A 20,157-nucleotide genomic window follows, 5' to 3' on the forward strand; every position below is an offset into this window, starting at 1 on the left:
TGCCTAGGGGCTCTATTCCAGCGTTCCTCAGCACTGTACTGATGCCTTTTAGCTGGCATTTGGGAGCCAGGTCTCACTAGAGGACACTTCAGCACTACGGACAGCGCCTGGGCGTGGACTCCCGGGCACTGGGAGGGGATTCGACTGCGTTTGTGGAGAAGAGACAGTAGGGAAGGGGAAGGGAAAGAGCTCCAAATGACGCATTCAGTTTCTAGTACACCTTTCATTTCCTTATCCAAAGAGAATTCTAACATAAGCATTTGGCGCCCACTGTTCAGCTGAGACTGCTGTCACAGAGCCAAGCAAAATGCCCGCGGAACAGCTGGGGATGCAGCAGAGACAGGAAATCAAGGGTTTTTTTTTTTTTTTGGACAATCAGCTAATTAAACCCTCACTGCCTGAGGAAGCAGGGAGTGATAGTCTCCGGAGTGTGAGATCTCATCTCTACTTGCTTGCTTTTTAGCAGAACTGAAGATGAGATGGAGCCTGTTGCTGCTGTACCCGCAGATTCGCTTCCCCCTCTCGCTTCCCAGCTCCTGTCAGTCTCACCTACACAGACGGTCAGACCCACTCACATACACACCGATCGCGCATGAATGTGTACACACTGCACACCCAACAGATCCGTGCAGGTTTTCCTGCAAACACACACGCTGGCACGCACACACGCGCGCCCCAGCGGGCACCCACGTCCTCTGCTTCTCACCTACAGACCGACAGTGACACGTAGGCCAGGAGAGCGCTGGCCGCCGTCCTGCGACTCCACGCAGGTGCCCAGAACACGCCTCTCACGTTGTCCCTGAGCCGATCCGCGAACACAAACCTGCCAACACTTAGGTCTACTCGCTGGATTTCGTCTCCATGGCAACAAGCATGGAAGGTGAGACATTGCTGCCTGCGAAACTTTCTCCCCCTTTCCTCTGCATTAACTGAGAGGGCTCCAGTGCGGGTCCAGATGAGAAGCATGTCCTCATTATTTTGCCTTTCTGAAGCCAGGGAGTGATATGTGGGAGGCGAAGGGAGCCTGCAGGTCTGCTGAGTTCAGATTCTAAAGGGGAAATAGCCCTAATGCTTCTGCAGCTGCTGATGCTGTTGTAAAAACAAAAACAAAAAAGGGATGTGTTGTGTGTGTGTGTGCGTGTGTGTGCGCAGATTGCTGATGCTTCTCCCATAATGTTTTGTTGGAAGTTTCCATGATTCTCCAATTTAATATGTAGGAAGAGAACTAGAGACAGTCAATGCTCAATGCAGAATAATAATGATGGTCTAGGTCGCAGAAGAATAATGATGGTCTAGGTTTCTCTACTGAGACATTTGAGAATTTTCAGACCAGTTTGCCAGTGCTTTGGAGAGAATGAGTGTCATACCAAGATTTCCTCTTATGAGGGAAATTCTCTTAAGGTTGAAATCTGAAGGGTTTTAGGGTGGATTTGGAAGATCCCAAGGTTTTGGATCTCTGGGAAACCCTGAAATTTATGCAGTTCACTATGATGAAGACATCTGGGTTTGTAATTCAAGATTTTCCTTTGATTCCAGCATTTATCATTGCTAATGTTTCACTAGCTCTGTGCAGGTGCAGTTTCAGTAATCTGCTTTTCCCTATTTACTTTTCATAGGATTTAGTAGCCTTTGTGTTTGGTGTGGGTTGTGTATGGGTATGTATGGGAGGATTCATATCTTAAGCTTGGGTTTTCTTACACATCTCATTTCATGAAATTATGAATGTCCTATCATTAGCATTAGAGATTATTAAATCTAATGACCAATAGTCAAAACTTTTTGCCCAGAATGTCATATTCCAACATACTAGTAACAATTCAGATCTGTTGCTTGAAATATCATTACTAGATAAAAATAACAGGAAAAAAAACCTGTTGATTGAAATGAAATACAAGAGGTTCTTTTTAAAAATAGGAACATATTTTTTTAACATTGCTCTGTTATTGTGCATTGTTGTATGCAATCTAAATAATTCTATATTTCTGAAAAATGAATTTTTATATCTCCTAACCAGGAAACCTATTGCACAGAAGGAATAAACTCCACATACAACATTCAAGGATATGAAAGGTTACATATCACTTACAAAAATATTATTATCTTTGCTTGACTACTTACAATGATATCATTTGTACGACTGATCACAGAAATACTGGTTCATTGGTTGCTAACTATAAAGCAATTCCATGAGATTTGGGCCTTTTGGTGTCTGCAGGTACACCTTTGGCCCAATCCTATGACTCATCAGGAGTTAAAACTCTCAGTGCCTGATAATTGCCACTAAGGAAATGATACACTTTCTCTGACCATTTCTAAAGTACTTAAACATTAGCATAAGTGACTACAGCTCAAGGAAATATTTGATCACTTCTAATAGTATCATAAATATGTACTTAAATTTTTAATAATAATATAGAGAGAGCCTGCTACTTAAACTTTACAATGATAGCAATTTTACCTATTTTTGTGGTGCAGTATATTTGAAATTACTTTTATAATCATCTAATTTTACATTCTATTCTTTTTTTTTCAAAATTCATTTTTTTCTCAACTATTTTTCTCATAAGTGTTTATTGATGCTTTGTAACTTCATCATCTAAAATTTCTCATATTCCTTTCATTTTATATTTCCCAGTAAACAGGATATTAGGATATTTTCCTCCTGAAGTAAGCATTACTCTATCTGTTGTGCTGAATCTAATGATTGTTTATTTTCTCATCTCCTTCAACAATTAGAGAAAGTGAAATGGTATCTTTCAACCTTAGTTGATGAGTATTTTGGACATCTTATTATGAAGAAATCAGCACTGGAACTGAAGAACTTTATTTGTTCTAAACAACATTTTGTTACTATTTTTATATCATATTATGCTCTATATCAATAGAAAGGCACAACTCTTCACATGCATAGCAAGTGAGATGGAAAGTTTGAACAATCCTTTGAAGGCTTCAAGACTGATTCAAGACTGAGACACTGGTATTTTAAGTGTTAAACATATGACTTAAATGACCAGGACCATCTACTTGCTGAACATATTGTTAGACCCTGGCTTAACTTTTTCCCTTTATCGCTTTGGTTGACACAGCCTGTGGCAATGCGGACTTTTTTTCAACCTTTGAATGTTGCCCTTTCAGTTGTTCTCCTTGACCTATATTTTGTTTTCATCTATAGTAGAAAGTAGAATTTTAGATGAAAATGAATTTCTAAGTTTTTAAGATAATAAAAAAGAACATTTCTTCTTCCAAGCCCAGATTTTTTTAGAAATAGGTGAATTTACATGATTTTTCTTCTGAAACATGTATATATAACTATGCCCTTACTATTCAAAACTATTAATCTAATTACATAGCCTCCTGCGTCTTTAACTTCTGCCAAGTAAGAAATTTTTTATATCAAATTTATTTTTAATCACCTGGCTCTATTTTCTCATTACTTATCTCTCCTAAATCTCCTCCCAGATAGTGCTATCCTGGACACAACTGGAATTGTTGTATCTATGAAATAATTCTGAATACCACACCCAGGCTTTGTTTTGCGGTGCTTAATTTGTATCACTACCCCATTATTTGACATTATCACTGATGCTTCCTTTGAGAAACTCTAGCCTCCTTTGTCTCAGGTGAACTTCCTATTACAGATTTACTCATCTCATGATCTCCCAGTACAATATCCCATTTTCTTTTTGAAGAAGAGGTATCCTTTGAGGCTTATGGCCAGTTTATTCCATCTTCATTCCTTCTGGTAGCATGACATAAAACCTTGATGGAATTAAAACAAAATTTCCCTGAACCAATCTAGAGCAAATCAATCTCTTTTCCTGTAAGACAACACTTCAAATATTGAACGTATGTATTGTCTTTGATTTTCCCTTTCCTAGGCAATAATCCAAACTCATTCCTTAAGTTTAAATCTGCAAATACTTCTATGCACTTAATTTTCTCTATCCTGGATAAATTTTCTGCAAATACTTTTTTTTTTTTTACAATAAAACCCTTAAAATGTTCTTCTCACTAGGAATTTTTTGTTGGACAAATGATCTGGATGAACTTATTTTTAAAAGTATTTACTGAGTGTCTATATGTGTAGGAAAGAACAGAACAAATTCACTAAGTCCAAAAATAAACTCTTTATTTACTTTCTAAGCCTGTTCTTAGTTTTTTATTTTCTTTGTTTTGGTTATAAAAACACTATATACTTACCTAGGCTTGCTACAATGGAGTTACCTTTGCTGTCTCTCTCTCCATGCTCCTCATTCTCTCTTTTGCCAAATCCATCCCTTTTCTCTGTACACACACACACACACACACACACACATATATATATATATAGCTGTAAAACCCATACCCTCTTCCAGACCCTTGTTTCTTCTCAGCTGAACATTTCTCTCCCATATTGTGCTCTCCCTCAAATTTATGTCTACTCTAGTCTTATCCTGAAGAAACTCAGCTTTTGGGCCAATAGATTCAAAATCAGCCTGAGGGTCAAAATATTTCACACTTTGGCTCCAACCTACCTTTCCAATGTTTTATTTCCCATACTGTGTTTTGCTAGGACTAGATTGTTCACTATCTTTTGAAAAAATCCAGCAGTTTTCTGTCTTCAGGTTTATTATCATGTTCTTTCCTTCCCCAACAATCTGAATTCTTCAGTATTTAAAGATTCAGTTCACCAGAAAAACCTGTGATTCTCAGATGGGTGAAATCTATATTCTCTCTGAATTTATATATCCTCTTTGAATCTCTCTGTGTTTTCATCAAGATACTGAAGGTAGGGACCGGCATGGTGGTATGAAATGCGGGCATCCCGTATGGAGGCTAGTTTAAGTCCCAGCTGCTTCACTTCCTATCCAGCTCCCTGGTAATTCTCTGCTAATACTCCTGGGACAGAAGCAGATGGCCCAAGTACTTGGGCTCCTGTACCCATATGGGAGACCTAGAGGAAGCTTTGGCTCTTGACTTTGGCCTGACCCATGCCTGGCCATTGAGGTTATTTGGGGAGTGATTCAGCAGATTGAAGACATCTCTCTCAGGCTAAAGTCAAATGATTTCTCCCTAGGGAAACCTTTGCTAACCTCTTTAACTAAAGGAGTGTCTCTCATCCATCTTCTTCATTCTTGTGCATCCTACATTACTTTGCTTTCTTTTGTATAATTTATGACTGTGACTACCTGGAACAATATATAGATATAGATCTATAGAGTTAGATATTTTCAAATCTATCTCCTCCACTGGGACATAACTTTCAGTTGTCTATTTCATGACTATCTAGCATCAAAAACAGCACTGACACATAACAAATACCCAATATATATTTCTTAAACAAATGGAAATACTATTATACATTACCTTACACCCATTCAGCTCTTTAGACTTCCTGATGGCATTCTCAAAGTTTGTGGTGACTTAGCATTTGTCCTAGTTACACTGCATTTCTTACGTCTTTGAATGAATAATAGACAAAGAAATTATGTTTAAAGCAATGTAAGAGCCATATTTGTATATACATTGTATATATATATTTGTATATATATATATATTCCTCCAAGAAAGTATAAAAATAGTGACTTTGTTCATTTACTAGCAGTAACTCTGTGTACCCATTCATTATTTAGACCCCTCCACCCGATTCCAAATGCCTTTGAGATATCTTACAATAATCATCCTAGCTATTATAATAGCCAAGTAATGTAGAATGGGGCAAATTAGGGGCAATTATACCAGAAATCTTGAGCTAACCAAAGTCACTGCAATTAAATAGAAAATTCAAATCCACCAGGTACACCACGGTGTCCACTCAATAAACCAGATTTCTTGACTCTCTTACCCACATATCTCCTGAATTACACAAATGTTGCAGCCTATAAAGACTGTGCTCTCATGGAAAACTAATCCAGATCATTTACTTAGCTAAATAAGTCAGTTATATGATAAATGCTTGGTCCAGCATCTCCAAGTGGAAGTATCTTGCTTTTCAATTTCTCTATTTACTAAACACATAAACCAGAGAGAAAATGGATTTCAAAATATGATCATTAATTAACAAAAGCAAGAGAATTAGAGATTTAGTCAGAAAAAAATCTAGTTAAGTCTTTATTTATTTATTTATTTTTTGACAGGCAGAGTTAGACAGTGAGAGAGAGAGACAGAGAGAAAGGTCTTCATTTCGTTGGTTCACACCCCAGATGGCCACTAGGGCTGGCGTGCTGCACCGATCCGAAGCCAGGAGCCAGGAGTCAGGTGCTTCTTCCTGATCTCCCATGTGGGTGCAGGGCCCAAGCACTTGGGCCATCCTCCACTGCCCTCCCGGGCCACAGCAGAGAGCTGGACTGGAAGAGGACCAACCAGGACAGAATCCAGTGCCCCAACCGGGACTAGAACCCTGTGTGCCGGCGCCGCAGGCGGAGGATTAGCCTAGTGAGCCGCGGCACCAGCCATAGTTAAGTCTTAAGATCATTAGCTATTCACCACAGTCTCCTGTGCTCTTTACAGGAAAAATAATACAAATTCAGTCTCCATAATGATCACTCTGAGCCATGTAAGTGACCATAAATAAAACAAAAAGTAGAGTTCACTATAATGTATGTATTAGTGTAGAAAAAAATTTCATGGAAAGAACTTCAATAGAAGAGCTTGAAGCAGTATTTCTTTTATTAAACACAGTCAAACCACTGGCATGCCCCAGAATGTATTGAATATTTCTGCCACTTAAGAATTGAAGATAGAGCTCTTTGATAATCCAAACCACTATAAAATAATATATTGATTGGCATTAATGTTAATCAGTTGTATTATTTGTTGAATAATTTTTTAAACTAAAATATTTGTTCTTATTAATTATTATCCATCACTTTGTCTCAGTTTGTTTCTGAACATTGAGTCCCAAGAAATTCAGCAATTTAAATAGAGATAAATCCTAAAAATTATCATATGAAACCAGAAGAAAAGGGAAAACACCAAGTCTATCATTCTGTTATTGAATGACAAGCTATTTGGTGACAGTCTTTTCAAGGTCAGCTGCATCTCAACAATCTCTTGATCTAATCAACCAAATTCTTCCAAGTGATTTATTTAATTATCTTAAGGCATAAAATAGAAAAATATTTTGTTTCAATTCACTGTGCATTTCTGAACAGATTTAGAATCTCAATACAGTAAGTTCATAAATGTGGAAATCTGGTTGAGAGGAAGACTAAGGAGCTTGTCTTGAAGCTGAATTTGTGGAGAGAACATGCTGTTTAACTTGGATTTTATGTTTCTTTAGGGTATTCTGAAAGCTAATGAAGTTGGTGGGGGAGGTAATTAATGGTCCACAACAACTGCTACCGGTCACTTGCAAGATGTGATGTGGGGCATTGCTTATATTAATAAAATCTTAAAAACATAATACTCTAGGAAATTGATACTTAATGTATGGGTGTTAGTGGAGAAGCAAATGCTGTATATAAATTTTAAATGCTAAGGAGATAAAAGATATTACATCCATTTAAACCCACAGAACCTGGATCAGACAAAAGGGAACTGGAGATAGACTTTGAAGTAGGCATTTTATATTATATACTTCGGAAAGCTTATGCTCTGAAATTGCTTATGGAAAAGAATGAGGTGAAAATTAGATGACAATTCAGATTTAAGAAGCAATGAATCAACCATCTACTAATGAATCAAAAGCTCTTAGGTTTAAGTATTTGAATATTCATCTTCATACTTGATTTTATATCTAAAGCTTATAGCAACAGTTTCATGGGCCCACAAAGGTATTCTGTAATTATTGTGATAGGAGTAGCATCTCCAATGCTAACTTGATTCTAGTCCATATCTGAAGACCCTATCAAATATTTTTTATGAGTTGTGTCAAGAAGGTTTGAAAAATGCTAGATTTTATAAAATAATTTCGAGTCTGATACCATATAAGGATAAAACTAAACTGAGTCTAATTTTGTACCTAGGCCAAGAGTTGATTCCAGCAGGAATTTTGAAGAGCCACAATGATGTGCCAGTGAATAATGAGTAGTACCTACTGTGGCAACTCTTCAGCTAAGATGAGTGTCAACGAAGTATCAGCTTTCTCATTGACGCTGGAGCAAAAAACTGGCTTTGCTTTCGTTGGAATTTTGTGTATCTTCTTGGGACTTCTTATTATCAGATGCTTCAAAATTCTGTTAGACCCATACAGTAGCATGCCTTCCTCCACATGGGAAGATGAAGTTGAAGAGTTTGATAAAGGAACTTTTGAATATGCCCTTGCATGAGAGTTCCAGCTTTACGATTATGCCATTGGGACCCATGGTGGATACATTTGTAATTATGCTGAGTGTACTGGGAAGGGGCTCATTTCATTCACTAAATTCAATAAACATCTGTGATTGATTTATCTACCACACCGTGTACTTGATAAACCATCTTTGGATTTCCTCACTTTATTCTCTCTGGATTGATGCCAGCCACACAGAGAAGCCATTTTTAACTTATCTCACACATCTACCTATGTTTCCTTTCTTTTTTCAATTTTTTATTTATTCGTTTGAGAGTCAGAGAAACAGACATTCAAACATACACACACACACACACACACACACACAAACCCACACACAAACATACATACACACACAGAAAAAGAGACTTTCTATCCTCTGATTTTCTTCCAAAATGCCCCTGATGACTGGAAGGGGCTCAGCCAAGCCCAAAGTCCAGAGTTGAGAACTCAACCCAGGTGTTTGACACTGGTGGCAGGGACAGAATTGCTTGAACTATCACCACCGCCTACTAATGTCTGTGTTAGCAGGAAGCTGGAATCAGGAGCCAGAGCTGGTTATCAAACATGGCTACTCTGACATGGTACAGTGTGTCTTAACCACTAAGTCTGGGCCGGCACTGTGGCCTAGTAGGTAAGCCTCTGCCTGCGATGCCAGCATCCCACATGGCGCAGGTTTGTGTCCTGGCTGCTCCTCTTCTGATCCAGCTCTTCGCTACTGTTTGGGAAAGCAGTGGAGGATGGCCCAAGTCCTTGGGCTCTCTGCACCCATGTAGGAAACCTGGGAGAAGTTCCTGGCTTTTGGCTTTGGATCAGCCCAGCTCCAGCCGTTTGGGGAGTGAAACAGCGAATGGAAGACCTTTCTCTCTGTCTGTAACTCTACTTCTCAAATAAATAAGTAAAATCTAAACAAAAATCCTACTAAGCCAAATGCCACCACTTTGATTCCTTTCTTGTGCTAATAAATTACAATAGATGGTTCCAGTTCATCCTATGCGAAGCCCAGGCACCCTTTCCACATTTCAGACTCAAGCTTTTCTAGCTTTAATAAATCATGCCTTAAATATGAGAGACTTTCAATTCTTCAGTCCAAGGATAAACAGAATATGACTTTCTGAATAATAACTATAGGTCAAAGAAATTGGCATGTGAAATAAACTCAAAAACTATCACCCAAACCCTAAAAGCAGACACATGCCCTAAAAGTTCCCAAATCTCACGGAGCCCTAACCCTTCTAAGTTTGTCTCTTGTTGAGCCTCTTGCAATAAAACCCCTTAAGTTGAGATCCAAAATAGATCATTTCATATTAACACTCTTTCTTTTATCCCTTTTATTAAATGCATTTAAGTGGGAATTTCCAGCATGACCCTGTGGAAGCACTCACCAGACGTGGGAAGTCCAGTCTCAGTTCTGCCACTATTAGGGCTACATAACTTTGGACAAATTATCTAGTTTCTTTGGTCTTCACTGAGGGAACTAACCAGAGGGCTGGTATTGTGCTTTTCAATACTAATGCCCTATGAATAATACAAATGTACCTGGAAACCCAGAGATCTGAGGTGAATGAGGATTTAAGAGAATGAAAAAGTTTTCAGATTAGGAGCCTAAATTCAGAAATTTGATTCTCATGTTGGCCCACCCAACAACCAGCTTTATGACCTATATAGTTCCCTAAATGCAACCTATTTTCTATATGTAGAATCAGGGATACAGAAACTCATCCTGTAGGGCTTACAGGAATTTTGGGAGGATCAATGACATAAATAAAAATGAAAGCACCTTGAAAATATAAAACACTGTTTAAATGGGCCTTGTTTTTATTATTTCTATTCTTCATTAGGGTAGTAATAGAGATTCTCAAACTTTAAGAAGAAATGGTTAAGTTATTCAGTCTTTCAAATCTTCAGCTTCCTCATTTCAAAATGAGAATACAAAATCAAGTAATTTTAAAAGCCTTCCCAACTAAAAAGTTCTGACTCTCCATGATCATTGAATAGAGGAATATAACAGGAGATAAATCAATACAAAAATGTTTGTGTCAATTGAGCCCACAGAACTGTCAAATATATTAAGCAGAATGAACTAATATTTATTAAAAGCACAAAATTACATGTTTTACATGTTTTTCATTTATTTGTTACTTTTATCAATCCTTTAAGTTTGGGATTACCATTTCCATTTTATTTATTCATTATTTACTATTTGTTTATATTTGTTTGAAAGGCATAGAAACAGAAAGAGATCTCCCATATGCTCATTTACTTTCCAAATATCCCAAAGAGCCAGAGATGGGACAGACCAAAGCCAGGAGCTAGAAACACAATTCAGGTCTCCTGGGTAGGTGGAAGGGACCCAAGTATTTGATAAAATACTTGCTGTCTCTCAGAGTGTACACTCCAGAGCTAGCCATTTCAGTGAGATTCCCAGATATTTTCCATCTCCTAGAAGGGGGCTTCAGAATGTTCAAGAAAAAATTGAATTGAAAAACAATGCGCCAGCGCCACAGCTCACTAGGCTAATCCTCCGCCTTGCGGCGCTGGCACACCAGGTTCTAGTCCCAGTCGGGGCGCCGGATTCTGTCCCGGTGCCCCTCTTCCAGGCCAGCTCTCTGCTGTGGCCTGGGAAGGGAGTGGAGGATGGCCCAAGTGCTTGGGCCCTGCACCCCATGGGAGACCAGGAGAAGCACCTGGCTCCTGCCATCGGATCAGCGCGGTGCACCGGCCACAGCGCGCCAGCCGCGGCGGCCGTTGGAGGGTGAACCAACGGCAAAAGGAAGACTTTTCTCTCTGTCTCTCTCTCTCACTGTCTACTCTGCCTGTCAAAAAAAAGAAAAAAAAAGAAAAACAATGCACATTTTCCATGAACATTTAAAACCATCCTCGTAGCAGATTATGAACACATTTTAGTTGACTACGGATATTCTGGACCAAAACCTCACCTCCAGGAAGATCCTTGTACCTCAGTTGGTAAAAAAGTACAGGGCTGGAACACTTTGTAGTCAGTTCATAGTTTGGCCCAAGATATCTCACTGCCCAGCTCAGCTAAATGTGCTGAGAATTGTATATGCCAAGACAGCAGGCATCTCCTTTGTGAACCAGACTTCAGAAGGGCTCCAAAGATAGGCACACAAATACCAAGTGTTCCATTTGTCTCCTAGGGAAAGCATTTAGATCTTCAGTTATAAGGCCAGATCTTCATGTCAAAAAGAATAAAAGGTCTCAAAAAACAGAAAGCAAGCACGCACAAATTTATGAATTATGAGTGTTGTTTCTGAAAGTTCATCTCCAACAAGTTTTTCAGACACCAACTAAATTAAAATATTATTTCTAATGTTGCTAAAGAGAAATTCTATTAAACAGAAGTGTCTTCATTCATGCCTTTCACTCATGAATTGTGTGCCTTAGACCTTTGAGTGGAAAGAGGCATTACCATCTGTATTTTCAGAGCTAAAAACAACATAAAAATATAAAAGGCTAGTTATAGTATGCATACAACACAGAAATTTCATGAAATGCTAATCCTAGGAATAGATGTCCAGTGTGGTAGCTTGATCATCCCCCTAACTGCCCTCTCCCAAGAGCTTCATCAGGGAGAACAGAAGGAAAGGTAGAGGTGCATATCTCCAAACAGCTTGCTCCTGTTACTTTACCCACCTGTTTAAAAGGACTAAATCAGGTTCACCTTTCAAGGTTGGCTTTATGGATGGTGTAATTTCATCCATATCCCCCAAAAGCATCTCCCATCTGCTCCAGAAAGTCTGAATCCCCTTAATAGAAAACAAAGACTTTCATTTCACAGTTAGAGATAAAAGCTATAGAATGAAAATGTCTGGTTGATGTAAGACCAAGACTAAAACTAATTCGCACTACACTGTAGCCAGACAGGAAGTCAGCAAGAAAAAGGAAATTGACTGGTATCAGAGACACTCACAGTCTTTGATAGAGGAGAAAGGTTACAGAATAAATAGGAGACTCTTGGAAGAGGGTGGGATGGCAAATCACAGTTCACAACTCCTGTCTTGGTTCTGATGAACTGAACTTGTTTTGGGTCCCAGCCCTATCCTAGCTGTCCCCAGTAATGCTCTAAACAAACAGCCCCATCTTGCTAAATCTAAAAGGTGACTAATTCCTATGCCCAAAATCCTTTTATGGGAAGTCAGAACCCTTCGTTGAACAGAAAAAATGCCTTGAACCGATGGCCTTCAAAAGCAGGTTGAGTAATAGGTACATACTTGTAATTCTGTCCCTATCTCTGATATAGCTTCATGACATTTACCTGACCGTCAGGCATGATATTTCCCTAAGAGCTTCTAAAAGGGTTTACTTAGGTATCTCCAGACTGTTTTCTATAACATACATTTGTTCAGCAAAACATTCCCCCAATTTTAATAAGCATAATAGCTCTCTCAGTCTCTGAAGACTGACCTCAAAATCCTGGCTGTGACTTAGTAAAAGTCACCAGCCAATTGCAAACATTGCTACAATGGGAAAAGCTAGCACTGTGTACAAACCAGTGCTGTTCTAAACTCAATACAAATTAATTCATTTAACTTTCAGAATAACTCTACAAGATAGGTACCCTCATCCACACCTACATTTGCCAGTGAGAAAATAACTTGCCCAAGTTCACATAAATAGGAAGTAGCCAGGCAGGATATTAATTTAGCATTTTGACTCCAGAGTATTACTCTTAACCGCTATATTACACCACAACTGAGCCACTCCAGCAACTGGAAATCACTTGGATAGTTTCTTACAAGTCGTAAGAAGCACTCATTCAATCATCCTGATGGAAAACCAATGGTAGAACCTGCAGGGAGGAATTGTTTGTGCTGTCTTAATAATCACCAGTTCCCACAATCCAGCAAAACCTGTTCCTCAACAAAACTCAGAAAAATCTGGTTTGATAAAAGTACTTTTCCTGGTAGGACACAGGTCATTTAGTAGTACAACTAGGAAACTTACCCACAATTTGATTCCTGCTTGAAATCATTTTCCACTTGAAACCATTTGATAGATCATTGATTCTACTCTGAATCTTCTCACTTCCCATGCAAACAAAAATCAAGGCGATATTGTATAAACAACATGAAACCATTTATGACACCATTTTCTACTTACAAAGTACAGATATTATCTCTGGAGGGCTATACGTTGGTACACATGCTGAAGTCCTAGAATACTAGGACTCATCCTGCAACTGTGGGACCCAATTTAGCCCTCCAAGATGGAAGCAATGTGCACATTTTTGGAAGGATTGCTATTGAGCAATCCAATTCGCCTTTTAAATTAAAGAAATGTTATTTTACTTCCTGCCTAAAAGGATTAATGGTTCACTAGTAGTTACTCGTTGATGTGGTACTTAACATTCCCTGGGGGCTGATGACTGGGTGGGGCTTATAATACTATTCCAGGCCAATCAGTGCAAAGCCATCTCCTTCAAGGGAGGTGCTAACCAATGAGAAGAAACCTAATGTTCCAAGCTGAAAGCCAAATGCTCCATATATGCCTGCATGATGCTGAAGCAGGTGCTTCTTCAACAGAAGGCTCCTAGGTGGTAAGTTACACATTTCTAGGCAGAATGAAAATTTCACTACATATAATGTCCTAATGTAGGTTCTGAGGAAAGGGGTAAAGGTGAGGATGTCAAGGATTATGAAGAGAGTGAGACGCTTTGCGAAAACGAAAAAGCTAAGTTTCACTTATAATTTCCACAGGAAAGGTTGAGTTGAAGTTGACTTTGTTATTCAAAGAAGTAGCTTAAATAACTGCAAGAGAAAGGCAAGTTTTATTCGTATTCATTTCATCATTCCAGAATTTTTTTCAAAAAGGCAAATTTTATGATATCAGCAAAAAATATTATTCTACAAAAAGTGTTTTAAAGAGAGCTTATAGCATCCAAGTATAAAAATTGTTATGTAGTCTATTCATCTTACAGTCAAAACTAAACTGAATTATTGAGAGTATTTCATTAAAGGGAGTCAGTAGAATATGATTAGTTTACCTAAATATATTAATATGGCATTATTAACAGCAATAATATATTTTCTGACCCCAACTATTCATATTTTTAAAATGCTCCAAAGTAACATTTGCAAAACAAATATATAAGCAAATGAAACATTTTGAATGCTAGTAAATCTCCAAGAATTTACATAGACAGCATCTTACAAGATGCATTGTTAAATTAACATCCTATTTCGGTATTTCATATTTCGTTAGATAACAAAATATTTCTGAAATAAAGTTATTATGAGAGTATATACAGATTTTTGTAAACTAGCAAGAATGTAATTTTTTGAAGTTTTCCATTTTTATACTTTTTATAATATGTGCATTTCTATCAGTCATTAAAAAAACTTTGCAGTTTCAGCATTTACTACTGTCAATAAATGATGTTTCAAGGTTAGAATATTCTCATCAATTCTTATCTTAATCAGTAGAATTGTATCTTTTCTAAAAATCATATTGAATCCAATTGTACAGATTCCAAGTGAATAATACAAAACACAGGTAATATTTCAATGACTCTATCAGAAATTCTGTTTGCTTAAATAGTCCCCAGTTTATTATAAGATTTAATTGCTCAGCTGACTAAGGTTCTTGAACAGGTAATTTTTAGTGAAATGAGTTTAAAAGTATATACCTTGTAGAAAAAAAAAAACCTATGCTTTCCATACCCCATCCCCACTTAAATATATGTGTATTACTTGAAACAAGTTTAATGTTTTTTTCAGTGACAGCTTTGAAGAACATTCTGAAGATTGTATGGAAGACAATATATCAAGAGTCTATTTATTGAATTTGTCTAGAACAAAAGCCAAGAGCTCTCTAATGTAACCACGTTAGTGCTTATTTTGAGGAGGAATATATAGATTTTTTTTAAACAACTATAAAGCAAATAGCTTACTAACAAAAAATCCATTTTGGAAGATGTCACTAAATAACTCTTCCAGTGTATTTCTGGATTCAGTGCCCACTAATACAAATCGCTTTCAAGTTAATGTCATAAATGAGAACCACGAGAGCTGTGCAGCTGGCATTGACAATACTGATCCACCACATTATGAAGAAACCTCCTTTGGGGATGAACAAAATAGACTCAGAATCAGCTTTAGGCCTGGGAATCAGGAGTGCTATGATAATTTTCTCCAAACTGGAGAAACAACCAAAACAGATGCCAGTTTTCACACTTACGATTCTCACACTAACACATACTACCTACAAACCTTTGGCCACAACACCATGGATGCTGTTCCCAAGATTGAGTACTATCGCAACACCGGCAGTGTCAGTGGGCCCAAAGTCAACAGGCCCAGTTTGCTTGAGATTCACGAGCAACTGGCAAAGGTAAGCTTGAAGAATGCAGGTGAGTATCTTGCTTTATTTATTCCTTCAAGTCATTTCTTCCTCTTTCATAACACTATGAATGTAAAACAGTCAGATGAAGAGGTTTGTTCCAAACCACCCTTCCTACTAACACAACTGTCCCTAATTTCCAATAAACAGAAAAGGCACAACAAATGCTTCACAAATATTTACTGACTCAGGATAGAGAGCTAAAGAATTAATTCTGATGTTAGGCAATACGTTACATCTAGTTCACAATTACAGGCTGCTCAATTCACACTTGGTTAAACATGTTAAACTGACTTGCACGCTGGTTCTACCTTAATTTAATGTGTCCATACCAACTATAAAATAAACAAAATAACCACTTGTGCTTCTGTAGTTAATACTGTAGGTGCCAGATTTAGTGTGAATGATTATTTTTTATATTCTTTAAAGAGAGAGCAGAGAGGTATAAGATTCAACATTTTATCTCTTCCTCTTTGCCTGAAGCTCTTGAATGCACCTAAGCATATAGAAAATAAAGAAATTATTACACAAGCAGCAGAAATGGCTAAACTTTTCATTATTTAGGGAACATAGCTAGGGTTCCCAAATCTGCTAGCAGGATGAGGCAGCACTTTTTCTAATCATGTAGCGCATCATTTGGAGACTTAGTAGATTGTCTCTTCTATAACTTGCTCTAAAATATGTTGATGGACTTTATCTTCTGCTCTTCTGGAACACAATTGAATAAGATTATTCTTTAGGGAATATAATTACTTACTAAGAAGAACTAACTAGATGTCACACATTCAAATATAATTTACCCTTGTCCAAGTTTTGATGAGAGGTAAAAAAACATGATCAGCACAGGCCCTTTCCTATTCAAGCAATAATTTTTTTATTAAATGATTACCCACTCCAGAGACGCTAGGGATACTGCTTTCATGCTCTGCCACACTACTTGTGATAATTTTAAAAACTGACCCTTTGCAAAAATTGGTATCAAAATTTAAAATATTCCCATTCATCTCTTTCCCCAGTTTACAACAAAAGGAAACTTTAACTCCATTAGAAAGGAAATAAAATAGGGCTGGCGCCGTGGCTCACTAGGCTAATCCTCCGCCTAGCGGCGCTGGCACACCGGGTTCTAGTCCCGGTCGGGGCGCCAGATTCTGTCCCGGTTGCCCCTCTTCCAGGCCAGCTCTCTGCTGTGGCCAGGGAGTGCAGTGGAGGATGGCCCAGGTACTTGGGCCCTGCACCCCTTGGGAGACCAGGAAAAGCACCTGGCTCCTGGCTCCTGCCATCGGATCAGCGTGGTGCGCCAGCCGCGGCGGCCATTGGAGGGTGAACCAACGGCAAAAGGAAGACCTTTCTCTCTGTCTCTCTCACTGTCCACTCTGCCTGTCAAAAAAAAAAAAAAAAAAAAAGGAAATAAAATAAACTCATGTTGTTCCCAGGACCAAAATTTAGATAGAAAAGCAGCTTATTTCTAGTTTTGAAAGCTGTGACCTGTGAATCTTGAAATAAAGTAAAAGGAGAAAAACTCTGAAGGCCATCTGAATGACCATGCAGTAGGAATGTTACAGCTGCATTTGAAAATTTGATAGCTGCTTGGAATATTGTATCATTTTTGAATACTTAATTTTTTTTGAGTCAGTGCATGTTTTCTCAAACACAAAGTGATGGCAAGTTAAATATATTAAAAATTAAGTTTAAGCTCAATGTTCTGAATAATCATCCTGAACAAGTATAGCAGTAAGTTATTGCTTTTATGAATTTGACCCTCACTTATCTCGGGTACTGCATTATCTCAGGAACTGCATTATCTCGGGTACTGCATTAAATCATGTACGCATATCTCCACAGCCAAACTGTGAGTAGAATTCGGTTACAGAACATCAGCGCCTATGACACACACATTCCTGCACTCAGTGTTCCAGAAGTTGTAGGGAGCAGTCTGTCTCTGCAGCTGCTCTCCTTGGGTGCTGCCTTTGCATTGCAAATGTGAATCATTGACAGGTCTATCTTCCTTGCTAGTAAATTCGATTCAGCTATTACTCCATGTCCACTGCCAAAAAATAAGAGATGAAGAAGAAGGCATGTAAAATGATATTGCAATGCTGCCACATCCTTGTGACCCTTAATGTTTCTATGGTGGTTCTTCAAATCACAGGAAAACAAACATTATATAATAAAACACCAACACTACACAGGTTTTGGGTTAAAAATTATCAATTGCAGTGTTTACTTAGAGACTGGCATTGTGTGGCAGCAGATTAAGCCACTCACTTGCAACAGCTGCATCCTGTATCGTAGTGTCAATTCCAGCCTGGCTGCTCCATTTCCAATCCAGCTCCCTGTTAATGCGCCTGGGAAAGTAGATGATGATGGCCGAAGTACTTGGGCCCCTGTCACCTGTGTGGGAGACCTGGATGGAATTCCAGACTTCTGACTTTGGCCTAGCCCAACCCCAGACATGGTGGTCATTTGTGAAATGAAACAACAGATGGAAGAGCTCTCTCCTCTCTTTCCCTCTCTGTCATTCTGCCTTTCAAATAAATATATTTTTAATTGTGTTTACTTAAATAATTTGAAACTGGAAACAAATTGGCATAGTACAAGTTAGGCAATATTTTTTAAATTCATGATTATAATGCTTTCAAAATCTGTACAGCAATTATTCATTTATAGTCAATGGCATAACATTATTTCATCAGGAAACCAGTTGCTTTTTGTTGAAATATGATTATAATTTCTGAGTCAGGAAAAATTTGACAAGATTTTCCTAACAAGTAAGATGAAAAATAGGCTTGAAAGACATCGTTTTAAGTCTCTACCTTACATGAAACTTTAGCACTGATAGGTATTGACAGAATTTGTAATCCCAATTATTTGAACTTGTAGCTGAAGAAATTCTTTTCATTTACTATGTTGTGAAGAGTTATACTGGTAGCTATACATTACAGATTTATAAACACTCTTATTAAAAGCAGAAAAAAGACCTTGTCCATTACTTGCTCTGCAATATTGTACAAGCTAACCAATTTCTTTTTTTCTTATAGGATGTCTGTGAATATTAGTTTACATAAATACAAAGTCTAGCACATTGGCTACAATAAGTAGGAACTCATTAAATGACAGCTCAAGATGATGGCAGTAATTTTTATACTAGCTTTTTACTTAAAAAGTAAAATATTTAACAAGTATTAAATATATATAGATAGATATACATATGCACATAATGGAAGATCTCTCATCTAACATTAATCTTAAGTTATTCTCCCTAAGGCAGTCACTATTGATAGTTTCTTATAAGTCCTTCCAGAAACTTTCTGGCTTATGCAAACATAAGTTTATAAATATCTATATTTCTATCTAACTTTCTGTCTATATTCTTTTTTAAAACACATAAAGGGGCATATATTACTCATTGTTTTGTGTTCTTCTGTTTTCATTCAACAGTAGACCCTGGAGTTCCTTCCATGTGTTGTGATTTCATATCTAGCAAAGATTAATTCGGTGCTTTACTTTGTAAGGCGACTTCTGCTTTCAGTCTGGCCCAAGTCATGTGACCACCTTGTCATACACAATTCCTTATGATAGTACTAACCAAAGTGGAACTCCATCCCAGCCATACCAACCATCATTCTTATTAGTATTTCAGTAAAGTATAACTATTTTCTTTTTTTTATTTGACAGGTAGAGTTAGAGAGAGTGAAAGAGAGAGAGACAGGGAGAAAGGTCTTCCTTCTGTTGGTTCCCTTTTCAAATGGCAGCTACGGCTGGTGCTACCCCGATCCGAAGCCAGGAGCCAGGTGCTTCCTCCCATGAGGGTGCAGGGGCCAAGCACTTGGGCCACAGCAGAAAACTGGACTGGAAGAGGAGCAACCGGGACTAGAACCCGGCGCTCATATGGGATGCCAGCGCCACAGGTGGAGGATTAACCAAGTGAGCCACGGCACTGGCCCAAAGTACAACTATTTTCAAAAATAAAAAGTATAAAATATTATCAAATCTAAGACGGAAATATATTCTTAAGAAAGCAAACTCTGTAGAAACTGATTCAAAACAAAAAAAATGAAAAAATTTCATGTTAGGGTCAGCAGGCTATTAACAATTGAAAATAATTTGTAACTAAGAGCATTAATATTGACTGTAGTGTAATAACAACCAGTTTTTTACTGAGAATTTTTAGGAGTCAGACACTGCGCTCATACTAGAAAAATTCTCATTCAATCCTTACAACAACCTCTTAAGGTAACCACTATTGTTATTACTATTTTATAGATGTTGCAATTTTATAAAATGCTTTGGACCTTTTAGAAGGGAAAACAAAGACTTACAGAAGTCCACAAACTTCCACAGTAAGAAGCCAAGGTCATTTTGTCAATAAGTTGGACCCATGTCTGCATGACTCTGAAGTTCAAAGCCTTTACCGATACTACACTTTGCCTTAGCATATTCAATACCATGCAGTACCGTGGAAATCAGGCACAAAGACAACTGCACCTTGGTCATGATGGGCAGAGTAGGAGGCTTAAATTCATTCCTTGTTTCTGGGACTATATCAA

General features: G+C 37.9%; 2 protein-coding genes across 3 annotated transcripts in view; both read left to right on the forward strand.

Annotated features, from left to right (window-relative positions):
- Positions 1 to 192: 192 nt before the first annotated feature.
- CTXN2 (cortexin 2) lies at positions 193 to 8,375 on the forward strand. 2 transcript variants are annotated; one of them, XM_008269061.4, is made up of 2 exons: positions 193 to 880; positions 7,947 to 8,375. In XM_008269061.4, the coding sequence occupies exon 2, from the start codon at positions 8,004 to 8,006 to the stop codon at positions 8,247 to 8,249; it is 246 nt and encodes an 81-aa protein (XP_008267283.1). In that variant the 5' UTR covers positions 193 to 880; positions 7,947 to 8,003; the 3' UTR covers positions 8,250 to 8,375. The 2 variants fall into 2 exon arrangements, with proteins under 2 accessions (XP_008267283.1, XP_069910249.1); XM_070054148.1 differs by lacking the exon at positions 193 to 880 and adding an exon at positions 1,200 to 1,504.
- A 6,613-nt stretch (positions 8,376 to 14,988) lies between these two features.
- SLC12A1 (solute carrier family 12 member 1) overlaps positions 14,989 to 20,157 on the forward strand; it is a gene marked incomplete at its 5' end in the record, with an annotated part of 108,288 nt that continues 103,119 nt past the window's right edge. Inside the window, 1 exon segment of the mRNA NM_001170971.1 lies at positions 14,989 to 15,601. Coding sequence (NP_001164442.1) covers positions 15,185 to 15,601 — 417 coding nt within the window.

The sequence above is a fragment of the Oryctolagus cuniculus genome, chromosome 12, assembly GCF_964237555.1.
Source record: "Oryctolagus cuniculus chromosome 12, mOryCun1.1, whole genome shotgun sequence".
Lineage (NCBI taxonomy): Eukaryota > Metazoa > Chordata > Mammalia > Lagomorpha > Leporidae > Oryctolagus > Oryctolagus cuniculus.